The sequence below is a fragment of the Acomys minous genome, assembly GCF_964271855.1.
Source record: "Acomys minous genome assembly, chromosome: 2".
Taxonomy (NCBI): domain Eukaryota; kingdom Metazoa; phylum Chordata; class Mammalia; order Rodentia; family Muridae; genus Acomys; species Acomys minous.
Genome location: NC_140484.1, coordinates 145,170,989 through 145,185,289, shown reverse-complemented (window position 1 = coordinate 145,185,289; position 14,301 = coordinate 145,170,989). Strand labels below are relative to the sequence as shown.

The 14,301-nt window shown below is 45.6% G+C and overlaps 1 protein-coding gene and 1 long non-coding RNA gene across 16 annotated transcripts in view; both read left to right on the top strand.

Annotated features, from left to right (window-relative positions):
- The window catches only part of SOX6 (SRY-box transcription factor 6), a 602,500-nt gene extending 589,021 nt beyond the window's left edge, over nt 1–13,479 (top strand). For all 15 annotated transcript variants that reach the window (XM_084771677.1, XM_084771678.1, XM_084771679.1 and 12 more), the window contains one exon: nt 7,163–13,479. In XM_084771677.1, the coding sequence (XP_084627803.1) occupies nt 7,163–7,466 (304 nt within the window). In that variant the 3' untranslated portion in view covers nt 7,467–13,479. The remainder of the gene's footprint in view (nt 1–7,162) is intronic.
- On the top strand, nt 4,556–6,787 carry LOC311591843. Its single transcript, XR_014777242.1, has 2 exons — nt 4,556–5,529; nt 5,574–6,787. It is a non-coding gene; the product is annotated as an uncharacterized lncRNA (long non-coding RNA).
- Nucleotides 13,480–14,301: the final 822 nt, after the last annotated feature.

The window sequence follows — 14,301 nt, the reverse complement described above, 5'->3', positions numbered from 1 at the left end:
GTTTATCTTTTGAAAAATGTGAATTTGGGAGCTTTTGTGATTCCTGCCCTTCTTATGCCCCTGTGTGTTGAGTGATACTTAGTGGGTCTCTCTGACCACACTCTAAAAGGTTATCAGAGTACTGTTTTGTTTCCCGATAGTTGCTTGACTAGACAAGGTGTAGGAGTTATTTCCTTTAGTCATCTGTGCTGCAGAGTACATTAAAATGGGCCCGTATCTAAATATCCCAGCATGTACTGGCTCAGACTTATAGTTTATTTTATGTAGTCAAACACAACAGATTGGTAACTCCCTGAAATGTAGATGACGTGGTTACATCTCCTGTTTATTGGGTGCCTAGGCTGCACTAGGTGTTTTGTGTATCCAAGTCACACAATGCATAATCCTCTATACAAGAAAGATACAGGAACTAAGGTTTAGAAAGTTCCAGTGGCTCCCAAAGGTGAGGAGACATCAAAACTCAACCCCAGGTCTTTGCCTCTGCCATCCCAAGCAGCCATGAGACTCTCCTTACCATGTTATCTCAAAAGGTGCCCCTCAACCTCTTTTGGACAGACATGAGCATAGCTTGCTATGCTGTGTGGCTTGCTAAGGGCTCATGGACCCTGAAATCAGTGCAGTACACAACTATGGAAAGTGCTGGTAAAAGAAGCTCTGAGTAGCATGGTTGAGCTGCTCCTGACAGGGCAGGGAGGCCAGTAAAGAAAGGACTGTTTCCGTGCATGGGATGAGCGTGCTGCCAACGGCACGCAGTGACCAGAGCGGCCTGGTCTTAATCTGCAGTGCTAGGTGTCCCTCTGCCCAGTTCTGCAAACATCTGCCACATAAAGCTAGGTATTATCCCTGCTTACAGATTTGTGTTTCCTTTAAATAGTTAAATCCGATAGATCGGTAAGTCCCCAAGGCTCATCTTTGGAAATTGATCTTCTTTAACTGTAAGGTTACAACTGGAGGAGTAGAAAGCAAAACAAACAAAAACCCAAAGATTACTATTGGCGTCTTGATGGGGCAAGATCGATTTTTATAGCTGATTTTGAAAAGACATACATCCCTTTCAAGCCTGTAACATCATATGCATTACTTGACATTTTAGTGCATTTAAATGACTGTGCAACTATAACTGATGAATCAGATTTTTCAAAACTTCACTAATAAAAAAAATCTGTCAATAATATGTAATAGAGTTCCCCCGTTACCTGGTATTTAACTCCTTCAAATGGTAGATTAACTATCAGGATTTTGTGACTATTCTGTGAATACAGACTTGATATTTATTGAGGCCAATGTAGCTACAATGACATGTTTTTCTCACGAATAATCACTAAAGCTGCTTTTTATATGGAAACGGATGTAGTCATTTCCCTCTGAACTAGTAGAGAGTTACACAGGTACTACAGAGTACCCAAGTGGGATGACTTTTAAAGCAACCATAGTGGAAAGGAATTGAATACTCACTGTATGCAATAGGCTGTGTTGATTGAAAAATATAGATTACTGAAAACACATCAAATGCATTAGACACCATTATTATTTGAGGACTGACAGGCACAGCGTTGGTAAATGCAAAATCACTTCCTCAAGGCAACAGTTAGTCTTTGTTAAGATTTAAGTCAGGCTGATGTGGGTACAAAGCACATGTCTGCCTTAATACTGTGTGCCCCTCACAGTCAGAGCCCAAGTAGGACAGTAGTGGAGGTTTGACCCTAGGAACCAGCCTGCTCCATTCCGATGCTGCATGCCTTTTCCTCACTGTTCCAGCGTGTGCGAGTCTTTGTTCCTCAGTGGTCCTCATTGGCCATTCAGGATACTCCTCAGTCTCTCTGCCTGACAGTTTTCTATATGTAGAACCAGAATGACCACAACACCGATAACATGAGTCTGTCTGAAGATGGAACGGCTAGGCATTTGGGAAACACTAAGAAGAGCATCTAACACGCACACATTATTCTAAAAAAAAAAATTCTATGTGTCAGGTATTTATTGTATACTAACTTAGAAGCATTATTTTCCCAGATAATTGTGCCCTAAGTGATCTAGAAATCTACCATTTTGATCTTAAATCTAAAGGAGTCAAATGACACCTGTAAGACACTGGTCAACACTAGCCATGCTGTTTTCTGCCCTGTCTACTAAGGAACAGCTTAGAACTCCCAGTAGATAACGTGCCATGCAATCCACCCTAAACTCTCATGAGCCGAGTGCCATAGCCTCCGCTTACAGACCTTGACAAGGCCTGAGGGTAAGCAAGCCATAGGCTTCTCCAGGATAAACATGTCGTCCTTTTGTATTTGGCAAAGCCAGACTATTCCAGGACTACTCAGCCTCAGTGCTGAGCTCTCTCCAGCCGAGGCAACACCCTGTCCTGTCAGCTGCAGGTGCCAACACACCCAAGATACCTTCCGCTACTGTTTTGATATGCATGTTCATTATTTGTAGAGCCCAAGGCCTGCCAGCTACTCCTGCCTATGAAATCTGCAGTGTTTGAATTTTGACATTGAAATGATCTGTAAAAGAAGGAGAAGTCTTTCTAGGAAAGTGATTTTTGATAGACAACACTTGGTGCTGCTGGCTGATTTCTTTTTTCAGTTTGGTTTATTGACTAACCAGTCAATTGTTAAGGGCCTATCAGCAAGGTTCCGAGCTCTGCACTACATCACCAAGCATGAGGCGTTGCTCCTATAGTCAGGAGTTTTGGGGACATTCAGTGGCTGGACAAGCCAGACACGTGTAGGACTGGCTTGGCTGACAGTAGTGGTTGGCCACACCAGGCACAGCCTAGGCGTCCACACATACGGCATGGTGAAGTGCTTATCTAGACACATAGACGTGATAACTGAAGCCTAGGAAGGGACCAGAGCAGCTAAAGGCATCCTGGAGGGAGGGGGTTTGGCGAGTAGAAAGTAGTTCCCTAACTAAGTAAAGGAGGGGTGCATATGTGGGGGAGAAGATTTCAAATGTACACTAGTACACAGGAGGCTGTGAAGAAAGCATAGGGTAGGCTGCATGGATCAACAGTAAAAGCCAAGAGCCTGCAGACTAGCTGTGCTCATTTAATTGTACATTTGTTTCTTTGTTTTATGTATCTAAGACTAAATAATAAGATGACATAATCAGAGAGGCATATAGTTTTGGACTGAATCCCCCCCAAAGAATCTGGTATAGCTTCAGAAGGGTCTTAGGTCTTCTGTGCTCCGTGTCACCAACCCCCTTTGTAACCCTTGGCACTTCCACTGGGGCTCCTGGAAGGCTGGCATGCCACCTGCCACGGGAGCTACTGCCTTTGGGGAACCTCTCCAATAACAGAGAGTTGTTTCTCCTTCACTGCTCTGAAATCTACCTGTTGACTTGCAGGGTGGTCCCCATCCTCGGGTTTGGTCCTTGTTTATGAGGACAGTCATTTAGCCTCTAAAGATTGTCACATCCTTATTTTTTTTCTTTGTCCCTCTCAGACTTTCAGTCTTTTCTGGTCTGAAATGGCACTTATATTTTTTCATTGGTTTTCCCTCCCATTGGCTAGTTTGCCTCCTCACTCATTAACTCAGTGTATTCAACAGGGATCTACTGAGTGTGCTCTGTGGCCAGGCATTGTTAGGGAAGAGTCCTATCCTAGAAGCTTACTCTCTAGTGGTGGAAGAGGTCAGACAATCAGCCAGTTATAAGTAAGTGTAAAATAGCTACAAGTGCCTTCAGAGAAAAGTAAATAAGGAAGGGAAAGTAGCAGAGTGCTTTGGAGGTTTGTCCAGCAGTTAGGGTAGCCCCAGGATATTTTCCTGAGAGAGCGAGAACAAAGACCTGAGTGGGTAAAGAAGCAAGCTGTGCTGATTACTAGGCAGAGAAGACTGCGAGCCTCATAGGCATATCTATGCCTAGCTTCTTAAAAAAGACTAAGGCCAGAATGACAGAGGCAGAGCAGAGGGAATAGCTGGGAAGAATTATAGATGTCAGAGAGATGACAGAGAGCCAAACTGCGAAAGACCTTATAGGCCATTATGAAGTTGAGTTTGACTCTAGGCAAAGAGGAAAGTCTTTGAAGAACTAAAAACAAAGCAAAACAAAAGATGCTGAGCTTTGGCCTAGGTTTTGAAAGGATCTCTCTAACTACTGTGTTGGGACTTGTCTGAGGAGGAACAGCCTGTTACAAAGAGGCTAGGCTCCTTGGATAAATCATACTTGAATTGATGGGGGTTGGACCAGGTGTGTAGGAGTGGAGGTGCCAAGAAGCACATAGATGCTAGATATTTTCCCAATGGAGAACCAGCTTGACTTGCTAATGAATTAACTGTCATAAGCAAAAAAAAAAAAAAAAAACAAAAACAAAAACAAAAACAAAAACAAAAACAAAACCTCCTACTGAAGATTGGCTTGAGCACCTGGAAAGGTCAGAAGTAATCACTAGCCAAGATCAGAATGGCCACATAAAGCCTGGAAATCCAGGAGTTTGGGTTTGCACCTGTAAGATTGAGATAGTATTTCACATCTGAATAAAAGCACAGGTGTGTGTGCGTGTGCGTGTGCGTGTGCGTGTGCGTGTGTGTGTGTGTGTGTGTGTGAGACAGAGAGAGAGAGAGAGAGAGAGAGAGAGACAGAGACAGAGACAGAGACAGAGACAGAGACAGAGACAGAGACAGAGACAGAGGAGAGAGAGAGGGATCTCAGCTAGGGAGTGAGTGAATGAGTGAGGTAGTTCAGGAGGGAGGTACTTTTAAAGATACAGTCTTTGGAGCGGCCAGCACACAGACACTGTTTAAAGCCACAGAACTGGTTGAGGATGGAGCTGATGTGGCAGTCGGAGACTGTTGCTGATACCCTCCTGAGTTGTTTCAGCACAGTATTGGCAGGAACCAAAATGGCAGGAAGAACTGAGAGGGAGAAATGAAGAGATACAACTTTCCTGGGTTTTGTTTTAGAAAATCACAGAAACAGAGCAGCAGCTATAGAGAAGGGGTGAGTACAAGTGGTGCTGAGGATGGAAGGAATCCTTAGGAAGCCATGGAAAATAGGCCCAATGGGTAAGGAAGAGGCGTCTGTCCTTCAGATTCTGAGTGTACTGAACACCATGACGCAGGTAGAGGGTCGGCCTGAGAGATGTGAGTGAGTCCGTGTGATGAGGGGAACCCACAAGCGATGGGAACCCGCTGTGACTGGTTCCCTGTGAAGTGAAAAACCAGTTCATCGGCATTTAGAATTAACTGTAACATTAGGAAATCTGTAAAATGGGTCAATACTGTAGGAAAGTGTTCTCTTTACACTTGTAATTAAGGCAAAAATATTTCTACTATAATTATCCAAAACCAGTTATAAATCTAAAACAGTATCTCCTGCTCTAGGCAGGTTAGCATGAAATTAAATTTGTGCTAATTTACCCCAAATTTAAGAAGCAAGAAGCATATGTTTTTAGAGTTTGGGAGGGAACAGGGCCTCATGTGGTGTCTCCGGTCAAATGTCGCTTCCTTCAGGAGATCGGATTTAACATAGGGATCATAGGAACTAGATTAGTGTCAGGTCCTGTGTCAGTACCGGCTCCGCTAGGTGCTCTTTAGTGTCAGGTCCTGTGTCAGTACCGGCTCCGCTAGGTGCTCTTAAGTCGCCAGCTCTATGTCATCTCAGGAGTGATAAGAACTCAAAGGGTGGTCATGATTGAACAATGTGAATATATAGACACACACACACACATATCACAAACATGTGTGTTATGTTAGTACACACTATGAAAACCAGCACATAAAAAGTACACGTTGGCTTGTTCAAAGGAACCAGCAGATCTTGTGAAGGCTGGCTCTCTTGTCCAGAAAGAGCTGCTGTTGTCTCTCCTTTTACTCAGCACAGAAGAATTAAATCTCTACCCAATTAAAAAATTGGAGAGATACACACACTGTGGTGATTGAAGGTCGTTAAAGACAGTGTGAACACACATCTCCTTCCTCAAACAAGGCTGGAGACCTCTGTGAGGAGGTAACACCCACCCTGGCATGTTCCTGGCTTGCTGCTTCATACGTATTCAGGCCTCTCCCTGGGAGTGAGGTGGCTAGAAAGTCTTACTGAGAAGATAAGAATTGCTCCAGTGACTGTTGACTGTAAGCCTTGATTACCACAATGTAGGGGAACCTTCCAGAACACTCCTGATGCAATGTATACAAACATGAACACCAAAACTCAGGAAGAGTTATTTCGGTGCCGCTTGAGGTGTGCGTAACTATAACCTGCTGCCCATAACCACTGGGGACCACATGGTCAATTTTACATAGTGAAAATGACGCCTCAGGCCCAGTGTCTGGGTGGGGGAGAGCTTTAATTCTTTGTGCTGAGTGAGATGAGGGACAGTGACAGCTCTTCCTGCACTGGACAGCCCGGCCTTCCCGAGATCTGCTGGCTTGTTTGAACTGGGGAGACAGTATGAAGAAGTGATCTGGTGTGACTTGCCCTGGCACCTGCTGGGATGTAGCGGGAGCAGCGTGCCTGCTGCCTCTTATTATTAGGGTGCAAAGCTCGCTGCACTTTATTACCTGCAGCCCCAGCTCCTTCCTCAGCCTCAGGAGTAGTGATGCCCACGATGAATATTCTGGATGGACGGTAGCCCAGCAAGCCGAGCTACAGAGACCAGGACCTGTTAGAATCAAGGTGGGAGAGTGGAGTCTTCTACCAAATCTGCCCATTTGGGCTTGCCAGGTTCTTTCCCAGTTTACTCTCACATTGGTAGTTCTCAAACCAAGTTGAAGAGGACACCAACCCACTTAAGAGCGTCATTACAATCTGCCCAAGCCTCTCAAGTATTAAAAAAAAAAAGAAAGAAAGAAAGAAAGGAAAGCTGCTCTCTGGTGTCTTTTTAAAAATGTTCTCACATGGACTGTTGTGGTCTTAACTGCAGCATTTGTGCCCAGCCCAGTGCCAAGAGTGATCTGAGCTCTGTAATATTTGCCAAGTTGAAAGTTCTGCCTTTACGTTGTGAAACTGTCAGCAAATTGTTGCGTTGTATTATTTAACCACCGGCCACAGCATCAGGGACAGCCCAGGGATCCTTCCAAGGATCATTTTTTGTCACGCCTGGCAACGTAACATGTTCCAGAGGGCTTGGTTTGGAAAATGTGGGCCAGGAAGTCCCAGGCCCCCGTGAGAACCTATAGAGATTTCTCCTGTGTTTCTTTTTGTTTCTGATTCTGTACAGGCAACAGCCTCAGATTCCCATCACCACAGGAACAGGTGTTGTGTATCCTGGTGCTATTACTATGGCAACGACCACACCATCACCTCAGATGACATCTGACTGCTCTAGCACCTCTGCCAGCCCAGAGCCCAGCCTCCCTGTCATCCAGAGCACGTACGGCATGAAGATGGACGGCGCAAGCCTGGCTGGGAACGACATGATTAATGGCGAGGATGAAATGGAAGCCTATGACGACTATGAAGATGACCCCAAATCAGACTACAGCAGCGAAAACGAGGCCCCAGAGCCTGTCAGTGCCAACTGAGGAGCTTTTGTTTGCTGAATTAAAACCCTCTGACATTTCACCCCCTTCCCCCAACAACAACAACAAAGTTCTTAAAGAGCCCGCATGCGTTTGTGGCTCCACAGTACATCAGCGAATGGTCTTAATTGCTTCGTAACGTGTGAGACAGATTACGTTTTCCTCATTTTTCATAAACTTGAGTTTTTGTCGTTACCGTTCCTGTTGTTGTTTATTTAGGTGAAGACGTATTAAACACGAGACACCGGGACTTGGAAACCTATCTCCGCCCATCGCCGGCTGACTAGTCTTACGTTTCTGTCTTACTATTTTTCTTTTGGATGTTGACAAAGGGTTTAAGTTACTGTTTTAGATGGGGTTAAACATTCTCACTCAGGTATGCTGTGCCGGCTACAGGTTGTGAATGTGTTTTTATTCTGAATTACTTTAGAAAACAACTGAGGATCTCATATTGTGAAACCGGACAAGTCCACAGCATGTGCGGCTGCGTATAGAACATGTTCAAAAGGCCTCGGAATTCCATTTTTTTTCCATGTGTAGAATTCAACTTTGAATGTGCCAAACTTTTTCATAACTTTGAATCTTAACTATTTTGAAAGTCTTACAGGAGACACTGCAAAGTCTTAGACAATCTTTGGCATTTTAAAATAAAATAGCAAACCACGTTTTTTTTTTTTTCCAGAAAATGGTGAAGTACTCAGGAATCTGGAGACAGGATATTGTAAGGAATGAGCAAGGCTGCCACAGTGCGTGAACCCAGTTGTGTTTGCCTCTCGCTGTGCCATCAGTGTGTGGTGTGGGGTGACATGTACACCAGAGAAATCACCACACCAGACACCAACACGGTGGTCTCCCTGTCTGAGACCACCCCTCACTACATCCATTCTCCCCTTTGCCTTTCACCCTGACATTCAACCTTAACATGTTGTTCTCTTAAATAATTTATTCATTCCAGAATGTCAAGGGTCTACTTACTATTTATTTTAAAAATTATTGGTGGCATTAATTTAATAAAAAAATTGTTTTGCCCTCTTTGCCCTTTCACCTCTTTTTCCTGCTGGATACAAAAGATGTACATAGCAACCTCATGCCCCCAGAGCCCCTGGAAACATTTCAGAAGTGATGCTAGTGCACGCGTATATTGTTGCTTCTAAGGACAAGTGTACATCTGGCTGCAGGGTTATGCATCAGCATCAAGGTGTCCTACGTTTAAACGTGTGTGCCCCTGTGGGTCACTGAGACCTCAGGCCTCTGACTAGAGCTTCTCCCTCAGTCAGTTTTCAGTAAGCAGTAGAACCTGAGTTCCATTCAGAAGTGAGGGTCAGCAGCGGTCACTGCCAGTCAGGGAGCCTCTCAACGCCACTCTGAAGCCCGAGGTCCATGGGCCACAGAGGCGTCGACAGTGGAGCAGGCATGCGGTCACCTTTGCTGAGCTACCTGCTTCCAGCTGGCACGTCCATGGAGATCTTTGAAAAATCCATAGGATGGTAGAAGCCTCAAAGGAAAGACAAAGGTGAAAGGAATCCACAGGAAAGGAGCAGTATGGGGCTGCTGCTGCTAGCTCACGGGACAGATGGCTTCTGGGGCAGCCCACCAGCTTCCTGGCTGACTTCATTCTCAGTGGCTCCTTGTGAAGGAGGTGGTCTGCTCTTGCCACTCAAGGTGGCTCGTGGAGACATGGTGCTGGGCTGATAGGTAGCAAGGCCCCCGTCCCCTGACTATGGGCAGTTGGTTCTCCACTGTGAGTTTGACCTTCCTGAGGCCAAGCCTGGTTGCTTACAGGGAGCCTCACTCAGAGCCCTTCAGTGGGAGGTGTCAGTGAACAGGACAGCCCAGAATCTGAGCATCAGGACAAAAACAGCTCCATCACATTTTTGAGCCATTTTGTCACTTGGGAGAAATTAGGAAAACTTCATATTTATTTAAAGAGTGCTCCGGGCCATACCTACTAGCAATAAATAGGTATAGCCAAGAGATGACCAGCTGTGTCATTAGCTGTGAGTGCTCTCCATAAGCTGTTTAAGGTACTGCTAGGAATGTTTTGTTCTTAATATTGATTGGGGATTGGAACTTCATTCTTGTACATTGATTTCATATGAGGAGGAGTTCACTTTTCCAAAACAAAATGAGTATTTATTATGTCTTACTGATTTCTTGGGACTCTCTATCTCCTCCTTACTTTTTCTTTATGTTTCCCCCTTCTCTTTGGCTTCTGTTCTCACTGGTATGTTTGTTTTTGTTTTATTTTGTTTGTTCCTTTTTTTTTTTTTTAAAGAATTGTGCCGCATGGGTAGAGTGTTATATGGCTAGCGTTGTATTTTATGTAATTAATTTTGCACAAAGGCGAACATTTAGCATAGTAGTTAATTTTGTTTGTTTTTATGACCATGCCAAAATAATATTCTGGGCTGGTAGAGAACAAAGGACTGTTCTTTAGGATTGAAACTTGATTTTGCTTGTAGTAAGGAAAAGAAAAAGAAAAAAAAACACACACTCACAGATGTGGTTTCGTAAGTGTTACAAGCACTGGATATAAATGGTATTTTTATCACTGACTAATGTGAAGCTGGTATGGAAAGTACATGAACAAAAGTCATCTGTTTCGACTCGTGTGGGCTTGCCTCACAGTTGCTGGATCTGAGTCATTTTTATGTCTTGTTATTTCATTTATTTATGCAAAATACATGTGTGTAGGAACACTCTATGTCAGCTGCGGCTCTGCCTCAGCACTGGGGTCCAGTGACTGCTGGCCATGTTCTCAAGTACAAAAGCTGTCCGGGGATGACTGGGTGTGAAGGCCTCCTTCATCGGCTTAGACAGGGATGCTGTATCCGATTCTAAATTTTGTGCATACACAGTTTATTCTATTTATTAGCCACATTTGGCTCTAAATATCCATGGGAATGGAGAATGACAATCACAGAGATCACTTACATCAGTGGGGCTTAAACAAAGTTTTTATGACTTCACCATCTCATTTTTAGAGTTTTCTAATTATGTAAATATAACATAGAAATAGAATTTATTTTTGGCTCATGAATTCCTAGTGGCAAATAAGTTATGTATCTTCTTTCTGTTCTCTATTCATATGTGTTGCTCCACACTGAAAGCTGGCCAGCCACATTTAGTGTGGACAAAGGGTCATCAGCTCCAGCGAGGCAGTGCTCATCCCCGGCCAAGTCAGCAGGACCCCTCCCCGCTTCCCACGCAGCAGCCGGAACCATATAAAAAGCTGAGGAGCCGCACACACTGAGTTTCCAGCAGAGCTAGGAGGAAGTCACTTTGCTTTGCGAATCCAGACCCATCTGCCCAGATAGTTCTGTGGCCCTAAAATGGCACGAAAAAGGAGTTGTGTTTTCAGAGGTCTGTCTACCATGTTAGTGTAAACCCCACGGTGCGAGGCGAGGGGCATCTGAAGTCACCTTCCTGCGTTGTTCAGTTCTCTCTTTTACACTAGCTTTAAGTCAAAGCCTGGGGGTGTCTCCATCAAGGCCTCACAGGATTAGGCTTTCTCTTGTCAACTGGGAATAGCCGTGCTGATAGACATTCCTCTCAGTAACAACAGGCTCTGTGGAATAGGGAGCAAGGAAGGAAGGGACACAGAGAGTACGTTCGTCACAGACATGACAAGCCTGGTTGGCAATCCCTCCTCCTCACTGGCAAATTCCAGGCCGTGTTGTTTTCGCAAACACTCTCTCAACCTTTCAGGTTTGCATCATATGCTATTCGATACCTTCTAGCCTGTCCTTAGCCTGAATTCCTTCTCCAAGGCCTGAAACCAACTCCGAGGCCAGGTTCTAAATTCAGGTGTGGGCTCACAGTGCCATTCCACTTGTCACACGCAGGTCTCCTCCGCACATTAGCCTGTGTGAGACAGGAGTGCTAAAGAGGCGTGTCATCCCTCTAGAGCTACAGCCAGGCTTCTGGGGAGCCAGGCTGCATCTTCAGCGTACAGCCTCCTGAGCCGGGTACAGCCTCCTGAGCCGGGAGCTCAACCATTAAGGATGACCACCTCCCTCAGTAGGAGCATGGCCTGGTCACGCCACTGCCACCGAGGAGGCCGCTGCTCTCTACTCACTCATTTTCAGTACATTGGCTTTACCAACTCTTTAGGGAAAGAAAACACAAATTGCTTACTGGTTCCGAGCCGTCGGAGAAGTCCTGTACCAAGTGCCAACAACTGTAAAGAGTGGTGTCTAGAGGAAGCGGTGACTGTGATGGCCAGGTCTTCCTCTTTACTAAAACAGTGGCAACCACATTGGCTATAGCCTTGCCTGATGTCCCCTTTGTCTCCAAGGACTGGGCTGACACTTCAGCTCACTCTCCAAGCATAATGACAGTGGTGACCTCACGTGTCTCCCTTTCCCTGCATTTTTCGGGTCCTCTGCCCCGACATGGCTTTTTCATAAGCAGCTATTACCCTGGCAGTCATGTTGTTTCTGATACCACACACTCTTGATCATGGCTCTGCTCACCAAAAATAGACTGAAAAATGCCAATAGGCAAGCATAGTTCTTTTTTGTCCCCACCCCGTCCTTTCCAAATATTTATAAACTGGCACTTGAGGGCAGAGGTGGAGCGAGTCAGGGAGGGACAAAACATTAAGGCTTCCTGCAGATTCCCTTCTGTTGACAAAGGAGCTGGCGGAAGGCAAGTAGGTGATGTGTCTTGCTGGTCTTACTTTCACAGAGTTCCAGGCACAGAGCAGGGCTTCAGTGCGGGCACTCTTGGAGTCTGGGGAATGTGCAAACATTTCACTGTCGTTGCTACACACTGCAGGCCCGCTGATACACACCCTCCACTGTCTGTCTTTGTCATGTATGCATTTGCTCTCTCTCTCCCTAAAATTCAGCCTTCGTTGTCTCCTTCTTCAGCTTGTAGCACATTAGGGTGTTTAGCACTTGGTTTTGCCCATTCTTGTGTTTGCCATGGACAATTTTGAATTGCCCTATACAACTCTCTAAGCTGTTAGCACATAACTTGTCTTGTTGTAACTCTTTTCTTTGCCGACATTGTAATTTGTTTGTGATGTATATTTGTGAGATTGTATTCTATGTTAATTTAATCAGCACAACTCACTGACATGCTGGACTGATATGCTGGCTGCTGTTTTTGAAGTGTAAAGCTTGTGTAGGGCTGTCCGGACAACCACAACTCTGTTGTCAAGGTACTGTGCATCGGTTCCCATAGCAACACTGTGGGTGTGACCCTTGAGACTCTAGGGACATTAAGCACACCCTCCAGCAAATTTTAAGTGCAGATTTTTTTTTTCGTTGAAACTCTATGAATACCGCAGGTACCTACTTGGCCCATGGCTGGTAACTATTTTGGGCAATTAGAAAAACAAACAAGCATTAAAAAACTAGTGTCTATTGCTGCTTTGAATATGTTTGAAAGTCTGAAAATGTAAATAGTTTATCAAAAAAAAAATCTTGTACAGTCCAGTGTAAAGTTTTTAAATGACCTGAAGGGTTACCATCACAGCTTCCGCGCACTCTCCTCTGGATAGTGATAAAAAAAAAAGAAGTTTGCTAAGGACTTAAAGAAATGGGAAGAAACAACAGAATCTCTTCGAATTGAAAGGAGTGGGTCACTGCCCTTCGCTTTGTCACATACACAGACCTCTCGCATCTTGTCGGACAGTATTGGCGTGAGAGAAGCTCGGCATGGACCACCCCCCAGTGCGTTTCTCCAGGGCTCCCTGTTCTGCCTCACGTTAAGGGAAAGGACGAGATAGAAAGGCGTGCCGTCTTTGTCTAGCCTGGAATACGTTGGCACCTTAGCTACTTTCCCCCTCTTTGCACAAGGTGCTTTCCTGATATGTGTTAGACACGCCATCCTTGGGTGACAATGTACATGCCATGATGGGGCTCAGGCCCGCGGGGAGTGTCTATAGGAACTGCCTATTTATGCTCATTTACCTCAAGACTGTCCTCTACCCTAAACTAGTTGTCATCACTCCATCTTTTGTACTGCTGTTGACACTTACCAATTAAAGATACATTTTGTTTTATGACCTCGGTGTCTGGCTTAGTCTGTGCCCCCAAACCCTTCCTCCACAGAGCGCAGCAAGACCCAAACTTACAGACACCTACTCCTAGAGCCTGGAGGTCCCAAGCTTTCTAAGTGACGTCTGCCTGAACCCACTTCAGGGTGGAGGGAGGCTGGACTGAGAGCCTCCCAGCCCTTCACCTAGCAAGACAGGCCTGATGCTCATGGCCCACATACTGCTGGAGTGAGAAATGCCTGTGGGGTTTGATAGGAGGAAGGGCACGCTTGGGTTCTTCAAGAGAGGATGAGAGGAAGGTCACTGCCTGAGCCCTGACGTGGTTTTGAGAGTGAATGAGCTAGGGTGAAGGCTAAGGCCCTCGGCACCAGCCCCCTGTCCCGCCCAGCCTCTCCTAGCGTAGCCGCTTATTGAGCATGGATTGCTGAGCTAATGCCTGGTGGCTTCTGCCTCCCACAGGATGCTCCCAGCTCCTTCCATAGTTGAGTGCTCACCCCCACCCACCCCTGTACCCCAGGGATCTTCTGCTCCCAGTAATAGTGGCTTTTAAGGTATTTAAGATGTTTGCTGATCAATTCTATGGGGCTCAGAGTCTAAGAGGCCAGATTGGGTGGGGTGCCCTCAAAATAGACTTGTCAAATCAGGGGCTAGGCCAGACCAGAGTAATGGGTGGTGGTGGGGAGAGCAGGAGAAAGAGAGAGAGAGAGAGAGAGAGAGAGAGAGAGAGAGAGAGAGAGAGAGAGGGAGGCTGAGACACAGAGACACAGAGACAGAGACAGAGAGATGGGCAGAGGCCGACAAACAGAGAAAGAGAGACAGAGATGGTGAACC